This window comes from Cebidichthys violaceus, unplaced genomic scaffold, assembly GCF_023349555.1.
Source record: "Cebidichthys violaceus isolate CVI_PGR_0920_01 unplaced genomic scaffold, fCebVio1.0.p SCAF_26, whole genome shotgun sequence".
NCBI classification, from domain to species: Eukaryota; Metazoa; Chordata; class Actinopteri; order Perciformes; family Stichaeidae; genus Cebidichthys; species Cebidichthys violaceus.
This window is the reverse complement of record NW_027176439.1, coordinates 5,933,061-5,950,669: the sequence shown is the minus strand read 5'-3', so window position 1 is coordinate 5,950,669 and position 17,609 is coordinate 5,933,061. Positions and strand designations below refer to the sequence as shown.

The following is a 17,609-nucleotide window of genomic DNA, read 5'->3' as shown; positions in this document are numbered from 1 at the left end:
GTGTTTAGCCGAGGAGGAGAATAACAGGAATCTCTGCGCTGTCTCTCCTCGCTAGTCACCCCATCATTCACTTCTCTCCTTCGCAGGTCCCGTTAGGTCTTTTTTTTCTCTCTCTCTCCTCGCCAATTGTCTTGCTTTCCGGCTTTCTCGCTACAATGAATGAAATCGGCAAATCTGACAGGACAAATGATATGCCATGTTTGTGAGGAACGCCGGGGTAAGGGGGCTGCATCGTTGTTGATGGTGCTGCCACCAACGCGGCGGCGCTGGTCTCTGCAACTTGAAACCAAATTACCCACAGAGCCGTCCGACGCGGGCCCCCCGTACCTGAGATCTTCCTCCGAGCCGCTGTGATTGACAACGGCAGATTTATCAAGCAAATAATGGAGCTAATTTCTGCACCATGTGTTTGCTATCCGTCTTCTGTGGGCAACAGACGCAGGGTTGTTTGGCAGACTTCAAGTCGTCTGCACGGCGCTCCGCTCCTCCATCAGCTGCGCTCTTCTCGCCGCGGTTCAAGGCTCGTTCATCAGTGCTGCTCCTTTTAGCGGATGCGGCTTTGGCATGATGTTCCTCCATGCTGAAACAAAGGCAGCGCTGACACCTGTAATTAATTAGGCTATTATGCATTCCGCAATGATAATTGCCTCACTGGAAAGTCACCAGCCTTCTAAGAGGGAGAGAGAGGAGAGGTGGATGGAGAGCACTATCCATCATAGTGGAGCGCTCTCTCTCTCTCTCTCTCTCTCTCTCTCTCTCCCTCTCTCTCTCTCTCTCTCTCCCTCTCTTTCCCTCTCTCTCCCTCTCTCTCTCTCTCTCTCTCTCTCTCTCTCTTTCTCTTTCCCTCTCTCTCCCTCTCTCTCTCTCTCCCCCCTCATGTCATGCTGTCTCACCTTGACTAGTGTAGGCAGGGCTAGAGAAACACTGTCAACATGTGTCTGAGGGCGAGATATGCAGCTGTGCCTCCCCCTTGCCAGCGCTGCTCCACCAGCGGCCTGCCAGGGTCCATCCACTCCAGGGCTTTGGCTCGCATCGGCACAGTTACCCATGACACCCCATCTGTTGTAGCTTTGTTCACTAGGGCAGTGCAGCACCAGGATAATGGGGGCACTTTATTTTTATAATTAGCCCTTACCTACACTTCTCCTCTCTCCTCTCCTCTTAACAGTTCTCCCAGCTCTGAAATAATTTAGTCCAGGTGCACTCATTGCTACTTTTCACAGCCCTCCCTCTCAGCACATCAACCGGCGCCTTCATCTTAGCCTCAGCACGCCCCCGCCGTCCCCCCCCCCCCCCCTCCCATCGCGCCGCGACGGCTACGTTTTCAGCAGACACACTTTCCTCAAGGTTTAGGTCATTCGCTGCATCAAACGTTTGAAAGCGCGAGCTCAAAGAAAATGACAACTCCTGTCTTTTGAACTACAAAGACATTCAAAAAAGATTTGTTTTCTTCCCTCCGTTTTTTCTCTCGGCGGCTCTTGACTTTGACTTTGCCGTGACTTTGAGGTGTTGGCGGCGAGGCTGGTGCTTTTGAGTTTTGTCGAGAGGGCGGGCAACGCAACGCTTCTGCCGCCTGTTGACGGTGAGGCGGACCCAGAAGGCACCTGCTGTGTGCCGGAGACAGCCGGTCCTTTGATCTGGGTTTAATGTCGTGCCATGTTTTGTCTCTGTGCGCCACGTCCGTCGGGATTACGTCAGCTACACCTTGATCCGTAGAGATCTGCTCTCCTCTCAGCCTGGGTCATTATCGGCACTCTCTACCGGGACATTGACCCGAGGTCGCGCTCATTGTCTCTTGTCTCATATTCAAGTGAAACACCTCCATGGGCCTGTCGGTCGGTCTGTGCACAACTTTGGTCCAAACTGAAACATCTAAGCAACAATTTGATGGATTGCCATGAAATAATGTACAGACATTCATGGTCCCCAGAGGATGAATCTTAATGTTGTTGGTGTCTTACTTTTCATATAGCATCACCATAAGGTTGACATTCGTAGATTTTTTGGGAAAGGTCACGTGCACATTCATGTCCCCCTCAGTGAGTCTTTTCATCTTGTCCCGTTTCCAATATTTGCAAATACCTGCATAATCTAATGACATTCCCACCAGCCGTTACACCTGCTAAATATTCACATGTTAGCATTGTTACTGTGAGTTTACTGTCATGCTGACATTAGCATTTAGCTCATAGCACCACACCAAACACAGCCTCACAATGCAGCCTGCATGGCTGTAGACTCATGTTGATGTTTGATGGCTGCTAATGCAATATGAAAGTCCTTCCTACCTTCTCTTCTATGGATTAATATGCTCTTAAAACCTATATCGCTCTACTTTATACCGCACAACGTCCTGCTCTACTTCCATTCAAATTCAGGCGAGCCTCTCCCACAAGGCCTCCCGTATGTCGAGCTGTGTTTTCACTCTGATTTTGTCGCCGCGTCGTTTACATCAGGACTGGTTAAGTGCTACAAAAGAATACCGGTCAGCTTCGGCCATTTATTTGGCTGAGACGGCAGCTCTGCGGCGGCGGCGGCGGTGTCAGTCTGTTGTCGGCGCGGCGCGTTGACTGACAGCCTCCACTGATTGGAATTGACGTGGCGACGAGATGTGTGTCAGTGCTCTGACTGCTCATCTCGCCGGGCATCCAGAGACGACCACGGCCACCGCCATGCTGCTACCAGCGCTCTGAGATGGGTGTCACCATGATTAAATCTGCCTTCAAACCCAGTCTGTGTGTAGCGTGCATCTGCGTGAGTGCGACTTGATGTGTGTGTGTGTGTGTGTGTGTGTGTGTGTGTGTGTTTGCATGCGTCCAAGTTCAAGTGTGTGTGTGTGTGTGTGTGTGTGTGTGTGTGTGTGTGTTGCGTGGGAGTGCTTGTGTGGGTGTACATGGTTCTCTCACCGTCCAGACTGTATTGCAATAGTGTTTACCTCTGCCCCTCTCCTCCACCCACTCATCAGTCACTCCGCACCAACTCATCCCTCTCCTCTGAACCTACACTCAACGCAAAACAAACGTCAGCAGTGACAGCTGCAGAAGTGCTGGGTGGCGCCGCTAAAATATGATCTTTTTCTGTGCTTCTGAAGGGAAAATGATGGTTTTCATCTGCTTTTAAAAAAAAAAAAAAAAACATACAGATCACATATAAAGGAGAGTGAAAGCACATACCTTTTAGATTGTAAGTTTCTGCCTTGAATTGTTTATGCAATGTTAAAATAACCAAATGTTGTTGTCATCAGTGATTGATGCAGGAATTCCTGTGGCCAGTCAGACATTCAGAAGGAAATCTTTTGATTTGCTTCAGAACTGCATTCCAGTTCAGATCACTTTTAAATGTTAACCTTCTACGAGCTCTTCGGAAGACGTTAGAAGCTACAGCGAGAAACAGAAGCGCTTGAAGAGAACCAATATTTTCTTATAATTTTGAGAAATCTAAACGAGTGAAGGGACTTCCTGAAAGTTTAACATTACACCACCTGACCATGGGCCCAGCTTGACTTTTGCATTATTACAATTAGTCCGTATATTTAAATTTCAACATTTTCAATTCAAGTCATGTATCAAGCTACATTTCTCTGGTAAGTGAAATATTTATAGGTTTAGAAGGAATCTGAAAACATCATGTGGGGCTTTGGGAAATAAAAACGTATTTTATAGATTAATCGATAATTCAAATAATTGTTAGTTGCAGCTCTCTGTCTGTATTATTGTACCTGAAGACATGTGACACTGCCCTGTTAAATGTGTTAGAATAGATACTGTACAGATGTTTTACTAGGAAGAAGAGATTTGTATGAATCTGGTGATACAATACATATCATGATACTGGGGTTACAATTCATGAGAATGTTTTTAAATACAATTTTTCAGAATACTGTCATAGTATAGAGAACATACCACCATGTGCATAACACCTTTATCAAAGTCCCAGTAACGTCTGACATCATAGAGCGACTTTTTCTGAATAAATCATTCCATGTAAACTATTAAAATAGATGTAAATAGTATCACAAAAGACAATATTGCATCGCTGTGTCGATATTTTCTTACACAACTACTAGTAATGGATAAATATTGGCTATAATATCATTAAGTGCAAGTAAAAAAGTGGTTAAAGAAATCTAGATAAAGATTTCTGCAAGAAGCTAAGCTGGAGGAATAATGTGCAGAAGTGGACATTATTGTGCGAGGCTCAAAATGGCGACACTGAAAAAGGAAGGACGTTTGAAGTGGAGCGCGGATGTTGTACCAGTAAAGATTAGACTCTCCCAGCTTAAGAAGAGCACATTAACACAGAGCAGCCGTAGAGCTGTGACCAGATCTCGCCTCATTTTCTTACATCAACACCAAGCACCGGACGTTTGTTTCGGGAACCCGGTAGATTCTTCTGGAAGCTGTTGTGACAAGCGGTGTTGCGGTGGCGGTGGGCTTCCCACTGTTTTGTTCTAATAAGCATGGAGCGGGACCGGGGTTGTTGTGACATCCTGTCAGCCTGTGGGCCGGACTGGCGCTCAGTGAGCAGCACAGTAGGATGGACTCCCTATGATTGTGCACTGACCTTTGCATCATGGGGAAGATGACAGGTAATTTAGAGGCCTCAGGGACTGTGGAGCCATACATTTGCCGTCCCCACACCACCCACAGCACCACCCACAGCACCAACCACATTCACCTTGAGACGGGAGCAGTGGATCCATGAACACATGTACACACACACACACACACACGCACACACACACACACACACACACACACAGAGATATGCAAAAAAAAAACTCAACAGAGAATTCAATCACATGTTGTGTACACTCTGGCACAGTTGCATATGCAGACATGCTCCAAGCATTCACACATGTATTTGCACACACACACACACACACACACACACACACACACACACACACACACACACAGTGCAAGATCTGCCTTTACACCCGCCCCCGACACCCCCATCATCGTCACACACTCTAATCACCTGCATCATCACAACCCCTCCTCAAACAACCAAATCACAGGGGGTGGCAAACTGGTAAGGCAGAGGGGGAAAACGATGATTTAGAGTGATAATTGCATAATCACCAGTTGTGATAATTGTAATTGATGACTGCATAATTGCTAATTGCGCTCTTTATGGGAACCCCTCTTTTCCGTTGTCTCTCTGTCTCTCTCTCTGTGCGTCGCTCAGTTGCCCTTCACTCTGCTTCTTTCTGCGTTTGTTCTCTCCCCCTTCATTTCCTTCTCATGCTAGCTTGTTCTCACACACTCTCAGATGCACACAGTAGCGAGCACTGTACGTATTCTCACAGGCTTATCGGTAAGTATTTCCCAGCAGCCTTGTCCCAGAGGCTGTGTTCTGCCCACTCGGTTGCTGCTTGAAGAGTTATGGAGGAGCGCTAACAGGTTTCCTTTGTCTCTTGCTACTCTTGCCCCGGGCTTTACTCCTGCTTGTAAAAGCAACCTGTGGCCGAGCCCATTCCCTCGGTAGCCATATCCTTTATCACAAATCGGGTGAAAACAAAGAACGCGCTGTGAGTCGGAGCCCGGGCCAGAGCCAGACCTCGCATCCAAAAAGAGAAAGAGGAGATTCTCCAGTCGTAGTCCTTCCTCGAGTTGCACCTCTCTGCACAAGCACCCTCTCTGCTCCTATCTGCTAGCATGAGACTGTGCTTGGCTGGAGGTGGATTACCATGGAGATGAGATGATTCCCCGATCAGCTCGTATTATGCATGACACCTCAGAGTGCTTTGATGACAGCGAGGGTTGTGGTCGGGGCGGGGTGGGTGGGGGGTATCTGTACGCGTAGCGGGGCGCTAACGTGAGAAGGCATCAGGCAGGCGTGTGATTGATGTCTCCGCTACTGTCTGTAGGCAGGTTAATGGTGTGATTGTGGAGGTAATCTCCGTGTTCTCTCGTTAAAGGATGATGGAGGGCCAGGAGACCCCCGCGCGTCTCTGGAAGACGGAGCCCTATAGCTGTTGCCTTCACAGGATCTCAGGCTTTTCACTGGTGCAGCTGGGAGCCTCGTTTGATGCGTATGCGTCAGAGGAAGCCGGTGGCCAGCCGAGCAGACTGTCACTGAAAAGTAGATGACTAGCAGTGGGTTCAGCCACCCTGCTCTAGTGGCCAGAGTTCAGCTGTAAACTAAAGGCTGTTAATAGTTTGTCTGGATGTCACAAAGTGCTGTTGGAGGTTTACTCATCGTCACCTTGAAGAGCGGAGGGCTGTTATTGGCTAGTGGGGGGTTTCACAAAATTGCTGCTGCTCATAGAAGAAAACGAAGCAAACATAACAACAGAGCCTCATCAGCGGGGTTAAAGCAAACCTTAGCCGAGCCAACAGGAGCTGTTGATGGACTCATAACACCACGTATGAAGCTGGAGACAGAGTTTATGGGGCCAGCGTGCTTCACCCATTCTCACAGTTTATAAAGCAACATGCCAACATTAACGTCACGTCCTGGAAGGAGAGGGGAGATGAGTGGGGGGGCAGATGGAGGTTGGTGTGTGTGTGTGTGTGTGTGTGGGGGGGGGGGGGGGGGGGTAAATTGGGGTATAGCTGAGTGAAACAACAGCATAGTGTAGCAGGGGGCTGGCTGAGAGCTCCAGACTATTGCATCGGTATTGATTCGTCTCCAGCCTTTTCCATTTTCCATGAACTCCTCTGAGCTGCTCCAAGTGGGAGTGATGGGGGAGATTTGCTTGATCTTTATGATATTTTCTTTAAACATGATGCTGTCGTTATGCCTCCCCAGGGAAGACGCCAGCCATTTCCAGTAAATCAAAGGCTCTCCGTCCCTCGCTGTTTTCCACACACCTTATTTATAACCCCACTAAACAGCCCCAACACACCACCGCCATCCTCATAAGAGTTTTCAGCTTTCAGCAAAACGAACGGGTTTTTCTAGTGTGGTCGTACCGATGATGAGCAGCCTGGCTCAGCCGTACCGCGCACTTGACCCCCTCGATGTGGAGTCCATTGAGCGGATCCGACAGAGGCTGTAATCAACAGTGACAGAAATGACATAGACAATAGATGACAATAATTTGAAGTCCGTCTGCTTATGGAGTGGGGGGGGGGGGGGGGCTTTTGGACGAGCCTGATCTGATTTACTGTTGCGGAGCAGAGGACGTGGAGAGGCAGCCACAGCGCGTCCTCTGACTCACAAACAGGGCCGAGGTCTTAGCGGGAGCTGGGAGCAGGGTAACCCACATAGCCACTAGTGCAGGTGCCCTCTCCATGGGGCCAGGTGGTGGCTAATTCGCTTTCTTTGTCCCTCCTAATGAATCGTTAATTGGTTTGCATCACCCGCCGAGCCGGGGATAGCGGGTGCCCGAGTGCTGCCGGTGATGGAGGCCGCCGCTGTCACTGGCGAGCCTTCTGGTGCACGCCGACGCCTACATTTAACGGGCCACATGTCGCCGCCGTGCAGCAGCTCGGCGGTTTAAACAGGGCGGACGCCGTTCCTCTATCTGTCAGTGCTCATGTTAAAGAAACTGCCTACGAGTTGGTCAATCTATGTACAACTTGAATTAAATGAACAGTATTACTCTGTTATGTGTACTGGAGATACAACACACATACAAGGCATGCAGGACTGTTTGTTTCATTTATTGGAGGGATGCTGTGAGGCTGACCTTTGCTCTCCTCACTATTGATTCATTGTTTCGCAATTTAAGGTTTGAAGTGTTTTCTGCTCTCTGTAAAAATCAATTAAATGCCTGAAATGTAAATATTCTGTGCACTGTGAGTCAGACGTATGCCGGAATAATACCAGTCGATGTTTACCTTAATGGCATCTTCTCCGCTGCAGGTGGTTGCTCTGAACAAGCGCAGCAAGGAGGCAGAGTCTGCGTTCCTGGGAGTCTACAAACAGCTTATCGAGGCCCCAGGTGAGTCTCCCACTACGCCCAGAGACGTGCATCATCACAAACAGCAGCGGCAGCAGCAGCAATATAAACATCACACTCGCACACATTACTCCTGGAATTATCTCTCCCCCTTCAAAGATCACTTCCCGGAGATCAACCCATCACACCTCTACCGCTATCACATGGGCCGGCCCTATAAGTATACACACAGTGACATATCATGTTTATATGAATGCACCCAAACCCAAAAGTAATTTTCTTGCCATAGATAGATATGGTGCAACGGCACATGGATATAAGATACATAAAGCCATATACCCTGTGGCTCTTATCTATTTTTCAAAGTCTGTGCTCTCAGAGTGGTTTCCAAAACTCTGCGTGAGGCCACTTCAAAACCCAGCACTGGTCCTTGAGTGTAGCCTGGCTGAGGAGCGAACACATCCTTGAGGAGCTCTGCTGTTGATTGTGGAGGGCCAATTAAAATCCCTACTGAAGTCTGGCTTCATGTGGAACGCAGGCCTGATGAGGCCAATGGGGGGAAACGGGAGAGAGGGGCAAAGACGGCACGTTAGAGCGAAAGGAAAGAGGAATTGTGTGTTTATTCGGTTGTTATTTCAGTGCCGTGGCACGTGTGCCGTATTGCTCTTTGTTGCAGGAGACGGCGGCAAAACGCAGCCCAATCTCCGTCTAGATCAGAGAAACACTTGTGGCAGGAGTAGAGAATGCTGTTTACAGATTCAATGAATACAAGATAAAAGTCGGCGTCAGAGAAATAGCGACGGCAGCAAGTGACTTTTAAAGGTCTCCATTTTTCCTTGAAGTCCCCTGCTTGATATTGCACCACCACCACACACACAAGCGCAGACACACACACACACACACACACACACACACACACACACACACACACACTTTGAATGGAGTTATTTTCTTGATAAGAAATACCGTTCTTTGAAGATATATTCAGTTTGATTTTTTGACCTATACCTTTTATATGGAGGCCTTAATTCAAGCCCAGGAGCGTCTTGTGGGATATATTTAGTCACAAAGTAGAGAATAGTCAACTAAGAGTCGTTGTGTTCAAGAACAAAGACTTTAACATAAGAAGAAAGGCCACTGTCACCATGAACTCTTCGAAACAACTGAAGTAGTGTTTTCAAGGTACCTACTATTGTGTCCTTTCTGTCTCTCTGTATATGTGTGTGTGTGTGTGTGTGTGTGTGGTCTTTCTTTTGAGCATACAGTAGGAGACCTTCCTGTGTCAGGTTGCATCAGGTGACGTAACACAGCGAGCCTCCTACCTCCTTTTGACCTCACCTTTACAAAGAGAGTCTGTTTCACTGAATCACGTTCTCAGTCAGAGATTGCTAAACAGAATAAATGACTCTTTACTCAAAGAAAAAAAGTAATAAGGTTACTTACTTAGGTATTTGGTGTAATGACTAAACAGCAGATGTAGTTACGTTAGTTGTAGCCTCCATCACTTTTCTCGTATAGTGGATTATCATTAGCCATGCATGCTAAGGAGACACGACATGTGAAAGGTCTTGAACCGTGAAAGTGCCTTAAACCTGCTTTCTTTCAAATGGCCATCAGGGGGCCACCCTGTTGTTGAAAACATCAGTTTAATTGTACAGAAGTCTATGAGAAAAATGACGTTCCTTCTCACTTGATCTATTACCTTAGTAATTATGATAAACATGACTTTATGCTCTCAAGCACTAGGTTCAAGCCTTCATCAAAGCAGCATGATTCTCATGAATTATGACCCATTCAGAGCGCAATAGACGATGAAGCAGGGAATGCCTTGTGATTGACAGGCTGCTGCCACGGCGGCGTGCGGTCTGGGAGCTTTCGTTGTACAACTTTAACCCTTTCACAAAAGATGTCTTATTCAGTAATACGCTGCTATGTGTAGCATGTCTTCTTTGTGCTCTGGACTAATTGGGAACGTGATGGTAGCAGGGTAGATTCCCGCTGTGTGGGGTGGAGGGGATCAGTTTAATGTCAAAGTAACTCCAGCGGCCCAATAACGGCTCAACGGGACGTCTCACTACATCCCCACAGAAACACTGTCGTGTCTGATTCCTGCCGCCTAGTCTCCACACTTCTACAACACGTCCTGTGACGCTGACCCACGGCGGCGCACTTTAAATAGGGCCGACAAAAAGACGATGATGAAGTAGTGAAAGACGACAAGCTACGATTGGTCGGGGTCCAACTCGTGGTCCTTGTCTTCCAGCCAAGTTCACAGCAACAATTCACGACTCATTGATTGGCTAATCTGACATAGATTGCATCACGGAAGGCAAAAACATAGCGTTGGCTGATCCCGTCATTAGCGCCCCCCCCCCCCCTCTTCTCTGGCTGCAGCCACACCGAGGTCAGACCATCGAGAGTATTTCTGTGTCCGGCCCAAGCAGCCTCTGCCATCTGTGAGGAGGGCCTACAGGATCCTGTGCCTGTTTGTCACTGTACATCTTGCTGCTGGTGTCCAAGGTCACAACTCCCCCCCCCCCCCCTCTCTCTAGAATGGATGACTCCAGGTACACCGGAGGACAGTCATTTGGCTGTGGCCCCACTTCATTTCTCTCTGCCCCTCCAACACAACAGCGAGCGTTCCCACCGTTTCCCCCCCAACAAATGCTACAGCTCATGTATTTTTAATCTTTTGACAGATGCAATTATTCTTTACACGCCGTGCTCGTTAATCTTAATGCAGTTATTACTATTCATTGCGGGACGTTTTTCCCCTCCTGTTATTTCATTTGAAAGTGCCTCCCTCTCAACGTGTGTGTGTGTGTGTGTGTGTGTGTGTGTGCTCATTTGTGTGCCGACGCTGAGGCCTTCAGTCCAATCACAGTGGGCCAACAGCAGAGTTAATGAATGCAAGGAAGGGAACAAGGAAAGAGGGGGGGGGGGGGGGGCACACGCAGCAGCAGCAGCTCAATATGTGACCTGTTGTATCTGGCTATCATTAACATCTGGTCACATATCAGTTATCCACTTTGCCGTTCCCACTATTGAATACAAATAAGGCATCCGATACATGTGTGAGATTCCCTCACGATAACGTTCCTCTTTGTTATTAATGCAACATAATGCTGCTGTTCAATGGCAACTCCAGCGCAACAGTAAACTCAGAGCAGAAATAACTTCTTGATGCGAGTGATTGAAGTGATTTCTTGCCTTTTATGAGGCCCCTAAGCCGAGATGTCAATCCGCTGGAGTGTTTCATTAGCGCTCTATATTTTGATTTGCATGTGACATCTCCCCATGCTGTGCACTGTAACTCCTACCCAGTCTGGGGCTTGAAAGAGGCCCGTTAACAGAGTTTCCCTAACAATGTTTATATCACCTCCGCACGGTTTTGATCAGTGCAGATAAACAAGTCCTGATCACTGAACGCTGAAAAACAGTGGCAGCTTCTGCCCGAATTCATCGGTTTCCCAGGGATGCACCGAGCTCCCTCTCTCTCTTTCTTCCTCTCCTCCTTCGCCGTCTCGCTCTGCTCTTCTCTGCTGGAGTGTGCGAGTGTGTGTGTGTGTGTGTGTGTGTGTGTGTGTGTGTGTGTGTGTGTGTGTGTGTGTGTGTGTGGCGTTTGAACGTCTGCGTTTGTCGCCACCTCTGTGAGAGCAGCGAGGCCCCGTCGCCAGGGGCGTAGCCCTGAGACTGACGCTCCAGGTGTTTGCTCTTCCTCGCCTCCTCTCAGTGCACACACACTCATCCCTTAGGATCCACCCCACTCCCTCTCTCCTTTAGAACACAGCTCCTTTTATCTGAGCGGGGAGCTCACTGAGAGTTTGTGAAGATTCTGATCTGAATACACCCCTCTCAGTATGTGTGTGTGTGTGTGTGTGTGTGTGTGTGTGTGTGTGTGTGTGTGTGTGTGTGTGTGCCAGGGCCCAAGGCATGTCTGAGGTGTTTGAGTCTTTATGTATGTGTGTGTGTGTGTGTGTGTGTGCGAAATGTTATGACAACAGTGCTTGCTAGTGGTGACCACCGGTACTGTGGAGCACAGCACAAGTGCGAGCAGCCTTTTGTCACATTAGGTCTCACGTCTTCTTGTGAAATGAGATGGTTATAAGTGCCTTACATATTCACATCAGATGGTTCCCTCGGCTATGAGACTATCAGCGCACAACTCACTGACCTTAGTAATTCAGAGTCATTCAAATGCACAAAGAATAGTTGTCCTTCCTCAACCTTTCATGTACATAAGCAAGCACCAGCGAGAGAGGCCTGCGAGGCACAGCGAGCTGCCTTTATTCTAATTTTGCAGCTGAGTACCTACAGTCAGGATGAGAGGGAAGAGGGAGCGCGGAGTGTGGCAGTCTGTCGGAGAATAAGGACGTATAAAAGCTGATGGAAAATGAAAGCTCTCTGGGCGGGACGAGATTATGCACAAGTGATTAATAAGAGCAGTAATAAACAAAGGCCCAGGAGATGTTTGAGGTGCTTAATAATGCATTATGTTCATAAAAGAGCTGGGCCTCTCCAACTGATCCCTGTGGAGTAGGAGACCCCAGAGGGACCAGGAGAGTGTGCTCTTAAAAGAAAGCAACTGTGTGTGTGTGTGTGTGCAGGAATGTCTGTATGTGTGTGTGTGTGTGTGTGTGTGTGTGTGTGTGCAGGAATGTCTGTATGTGTGTGTGTGTGTGTGTGTGTGTGTGTGTGTGTGTGTGTGTGTGTGTGTGTGCCTGAGAGCAGAGAAGATGTAACCTTGGGATTCAAAAATGTAAAGACTATAGACTGGTGTATTTCTGAGGTTAATTCTTTGTGATTTGTCTTACATTTCTCATTTCTCATAAATAAGAGACGCTGTTTTTTTTTTTTTTTTTTAACCATCGACTGAAGTTTGGTTCGCATGTCATCGGCACTTATTTTTTCACCGCGGCATCTGGTGTTAATTTTAAATGCTACCGAGCTCTGGCTCCGCTCTTTGTTCCGAGCTTTTAAAAAAAAAGCGTCTCGGTATTGATGTCATTCCTTCTCCGTCCTTCAGTCTGTCAAACAAAGACGTGGAACAGCAACTGAAGAGAACAGGTTAAAAAGTTTCTCTTTCAGCTTTGTTTTGTTCACACACAAAAGCCGCCGCTTCCCGCAATCATTTCTTTCATTCCACCTATCTTTTTTTTTTATTTTTGTATTTTCTCACTCCTCCTCCCACATCAAGGTAAAGCGCCACTTCAGTTCGCTATCTGAATATCAAATGCTCGTTGGTTTAAAATGCACCGCGAACAGTAAAGTCATGTTTATGAATTTGTTCCAAGCATTTTTTTTTTCCCTCTAATCGAAACTAATCCTTGACAGGCAGCAAAAAGAGGCAGCAATTTATCCTACATAGCTCGGATCGCTTTGCATTGTCTGTGAAGGTGAAAATACAGACTTAGTGTTCTCTCAACCTAGTTTTGGTTCTTGACAACAATATTACAGCAGTGTTACTGTTTGTTGCAGCAGCGGCAGAGCGTGTTTATGGACCTTGAAGTCCACTCAGAGGGAAAAAAAAAAACAAGACTGTTTTGAATGAAAAGAAAAAACCTTGGAGCACAGCCTTGTAAATTAATTTGTTCGTGTTGTATGATGGGAACACAGCTGGCCTCATTAACATGCGCACAACAAATAATTATAGCGTTTTTTTCTCCCTCTCTCTTCAGCCAGCCAATGCTTGGCTAATGGGCTTGCTGGGTTAATTATGTCAGAGCGTAATTACACAGGGCCCAGGGAGACATAATGGTGCACCCTGCTGCGCCCACACCGCCTAATGATGGTGTATCGCTGACAGGGCCAAGACGGACCGCCCCGACACACCTGCTTGTCTTGGCGCACACCACCCTGGTCCACCCCCACCCACCTAGACACGCATCCTGAACCTGTGCGCCCGTCCTCCCCGGCGCCACCTGCGGTCCGCCGAGCCGTCCGGCTTCTGACAGGCTTTTGGCTCCTGCTCCGCTCTGGACCGAAGGCTCACCCAGATACAGTAACCGCCTCCCGCTCGGAGATGTGCAATAGCGCGGCAACGCGGTGACCACAAGGAAGCAGCTACAGGGTGGCAGCCTCATTATCGCTCAGTCGAAGTGATGAAACTCAATATCAATGCAGCTGAGAATGTGTAAAAACAATTAAAATACTCACGCCAACACGTGTTGGCTCTTAGAAAGTCAGGGTTTGTCCCAACTTGGGTCTTATTTTTGTAATTCTCTTGATACTTATAACACACACACACACACACACACACACACACACACACACACACACACACACACACACACACACTGCAAGCTGCAGATAAGTATGAGAATACAAAAACACCTCCAGTACACCATGCTTACATCACGCTTTATACTACTTTAAAACTTTTTAAAATGTTCGTTAGCACATATATTCTTTTATCTTTTATCTCAAGGAATTAATAATGACTCATAATAATAATCAATAATAACTTTCAGATGGAGAGGCCTGCTGTGAGGGCAAAGTCTTGGCAGCAGTTTAAACACTAATGCAGTTGTATAAAGAGGTTCTAATGACGCTGAAGACCTTCAACACAATGTCCTGCCTCCTCACTTTGTATCGCCACACCTCCACTGCTCTGAGTCTGAACAAAACAACGCAACGCAACATGAGTCACAGTTTGTCATGTTCACCGTGAAGATGACTGAGCCAAATCAAGACTAAATCCTCGCTCGGTCCAGTTTGGACTCATTATTGAACGTATTCGATTGGCCCAGGCTGTCAGGCAGCGTTCTGCTCTGTGGTGTCTGCCACATGCAGTAACTACTGACATCAGAACATCAGGAGAACTCTGTGATGACCGGCCAGTTCGGCCTGGATTGAACGGATCGGCCTTTTTCGGGAGTCTCCCTGAACTTCCCGATGGCCGGTCCACCGCTGTGGATAACTTAAACTAATGTCAGTCAGCGGAGTGTCTCAACCCATCCACCCTATTTTCTGACTTATATCTATGTCCATTTAAAGTCCTCCTTAAGCAGTGAGTTTAAATGAGCAGTCAGACAATCAGAGTAAATAAGTGTGAACAGTAAAATGATTCCCTGAACAGACTTCTGGGTCATTTTCGTTTTTTATTCCTTCTGTACAGTAAGGACCGTAGCTGCAGTGAGGGATTTGGGTTTGCATACTTTTCAGTTTGACTCCCAAATAAATTAGCTTCAAATCTGTACAAACTGTCGGCTTGTTTACATCACGTCTGATTGAGGGACTGCTGGAGTCTGGACTTTGCTTCAGCATTGTCACCGCGTTCCCAGATCTGAGACGCTACTATGAGCGAGTGTGATGCTGTTATAAGTGATAGAAGTGAAGGTCAGAACTACAATGAATACGACTCGAGTTGTAACAAACCAGAAATATCCTGTAATCTCAGGCTCATTGTGATTGTTCGTTGTTGAACCTCGCTCTGCCGCTCTGCTCTTCTTCCTCGTCAGAGAAAATGATTTCGCTAAATGTCCCGCGATTTACGAGTTAAAACGAGCTGCTGCTGCCCGATCAGTTATCATGACCTCAGAGCAGACATCCAATCATCTATAATTAAGATAAGGGATGAATTAAAAATTGATCCGTTTATTTTGCCGCGAGAGGGATGTGACTCACCTGATGTACGCAAAGCCTCGTCAGCTGTGCTGTGTGTCTTGATGATGCGAGCGGTTGGGTTAACGCTGAGCTCCTCTTCCGTTCTCGGGTTCATTTGGTGGATTTACCATCGGAGCCGCTCTAAAAAGTGCTTCTTATTAGCCACATCAATTAGCTCTATTTTCCAGAGTTATCGGCAGTCTTCCTGGACTCCTTCAGTGTCTGTAGATCCCGGGCCCTCAGAGAGGATCCCCGCTGCTCTTCTTTGACGGGGGTTAATTTTGTATACAGACTTAAGTTCTATCCCTTCACTTTAAATTTGACTTTACTTTGCTCCCCTGCCACTGATTGATAATCCCGGCTTGTCCATGTGTGAGAGATCCCTTACTATAATCTCTGTCCTTTGATCATTAAAAGTTGAAAGGATATATGGGAAAGAGGCTGATAAAGTGATTTCTGTGACAGCGGGTCGATGGAATAGCAGTGCTTTAAGTCATCCTGTTTGTCTTAGAAGAGCGCTGCTCTTAATAGTGATGTCCCTTGTGACTGATGCAATATCTCCACAGCTGGTGTAACAATGAATGCAGACAATGTTTGACTGTAAACGGTCCTGGGAAAAATAGCTCGATCAATTAAATGGCCCAAAATGTTTGTCTGATGAAAATGCAGATATGGCGAGCTGCAATGTTCGGCCAGGATTACAACAAAATTGCACGTTGCAGAAGTTTGGGCTCTCTGATGAGCATTTATGTGTTTTTTTTTCCCGTGGCCTGCCGGCTCAGAGTTTCTCTCTGTGGCATCTGGCAAAGTTTAAACGTCTGTGGCTCCAACTTCTTATGAAAAGTCACTTCAGTCGGTGCCCAAACTGAAGAAGGGATCCAATTGGGTTCCACACAGAAGTCTAAGATGAGTGGATGAAAGCTGAGGGAGAAAAGTTTGTGCAGCAAAGCAGCGATTTTCCTCCTCTTTTAGAGTTTTGAAGGGCTCCGGTTTGTGTGTGTGTGTGTGTGTGTGTGTGTGTGTGTGTGTGTGTGTGTGTGTGTGTGTGTGTGCGCGCTTGGCTCTACATCTTGCCTCCCCCCTTGTCAAGGAGCTCCCCTGAGCTTCCCTCTCTGTGCTTTGGCACTAGAAGTCACCTCCTTTGGTGTTCGGCAGGCAGGTACACAACAGGAGCAGCTCTCTCTCTCTGAGCTGTTGAACTTTTCGGGAGGGGAAGAAAGGGAAGGGGAAGATTAAAAACAGCCCTGTGATGTGGAGTGCCGAGCTGCCTCTTGAGAATTCCTGGCATAATAATTTAAATGATCAAATGATACAGAGGAGACTTGTTAGCTGAGAAACAGCCTCCTAGTTGGCCCCATGGGCCCGGTGCTGCCGCGCATGCATTGCAAAACAGCTCCTCTGTTGTGCTAAAGAATCCCGCTTTTTTTCTCCCCCCCCCCCCTTTTCAGGAGCAGACTTTTTCTACACTTTGCCTAGGTGTGTACTTGGGACTTGAGACTCCGTCACGTATTCACGGCAATCTTTTTTTGTCTTCTTTGCCATTCATCAGCACATGAGAAGACTCATTAGAGTTGATTTCCGTACATGTGAAGGGTCGGAACGGCACTTGTGTCATTAGGTCCAGCCTGTGAAATTTTCAAAGGCGACTGAGTGGGGAAAGTGTAAGAGTCACTCTTTGGAAACAAGTCTCAGTGGAATAGTGTGTCTCTGTTGAAGCTGCGGTGCAGAAAGCTCTGTAAAGTGCTTTACAGGCGCAGTAAAACAGCTCTTCTTCTTCTTCTTCTTCTTCTTCTTCTTCTTCTCTTTTAAAAGTGTATAGATATCACGTGAATCTCAGGAGCTGTTTCTGCAGAGATTTGTTTTGTGTCTGTTCTCACAGATCCAGCACCTGTGCTGGAGGCCTCACACACCCTGGAGGAAAGGCTGCAGCACCTTCACAGTTCGGCTCCAGACAGCGAGGCCCTGGTACGGGAGATCAGCGGGCACTGGAAGAAACACCTGGAGTTCCTTGAAAAGACAGGTCAGGCCAAAATCATCTACATCAAGGAGCAGTCCCACTTGAATGCAATTTCTATTACTGCAGCGCTGAAGTGGCTGCTGCTGTACAGAAAGCGCTGGGAAGTTAATTTAAATGTGCCAGGTCTTAGGAAGG

The 17,609-nt window shown here is 47.4% G+C and overlaps 1 protein-coding gene across 1 annotated transcript in view; it reads left to right on the top strand.

Annotated features, from left to right (window-relative positions):
• The window catches only part of cux2b (cut-like homeobox 2b), a 51,221-nt gene that overhangs the window by 15,984 nt on the left and 17,628 nt on the right, over positions 1-17,609 (top strand). Inside the window, exons 3-4 of the mRNA XM_068720955.1 lie at positions 7,816-7,894; positions 17,337-17,477. Coding sequence (XP_068577056.1) covers positions 7,816-7,894; positions 17,337-17,477 — 220 coding nt within the window. The remainder of the gene's footprint in view (positions 1-7,815; positions 7,895-17,336; positions 17,478-17,609) is intronic.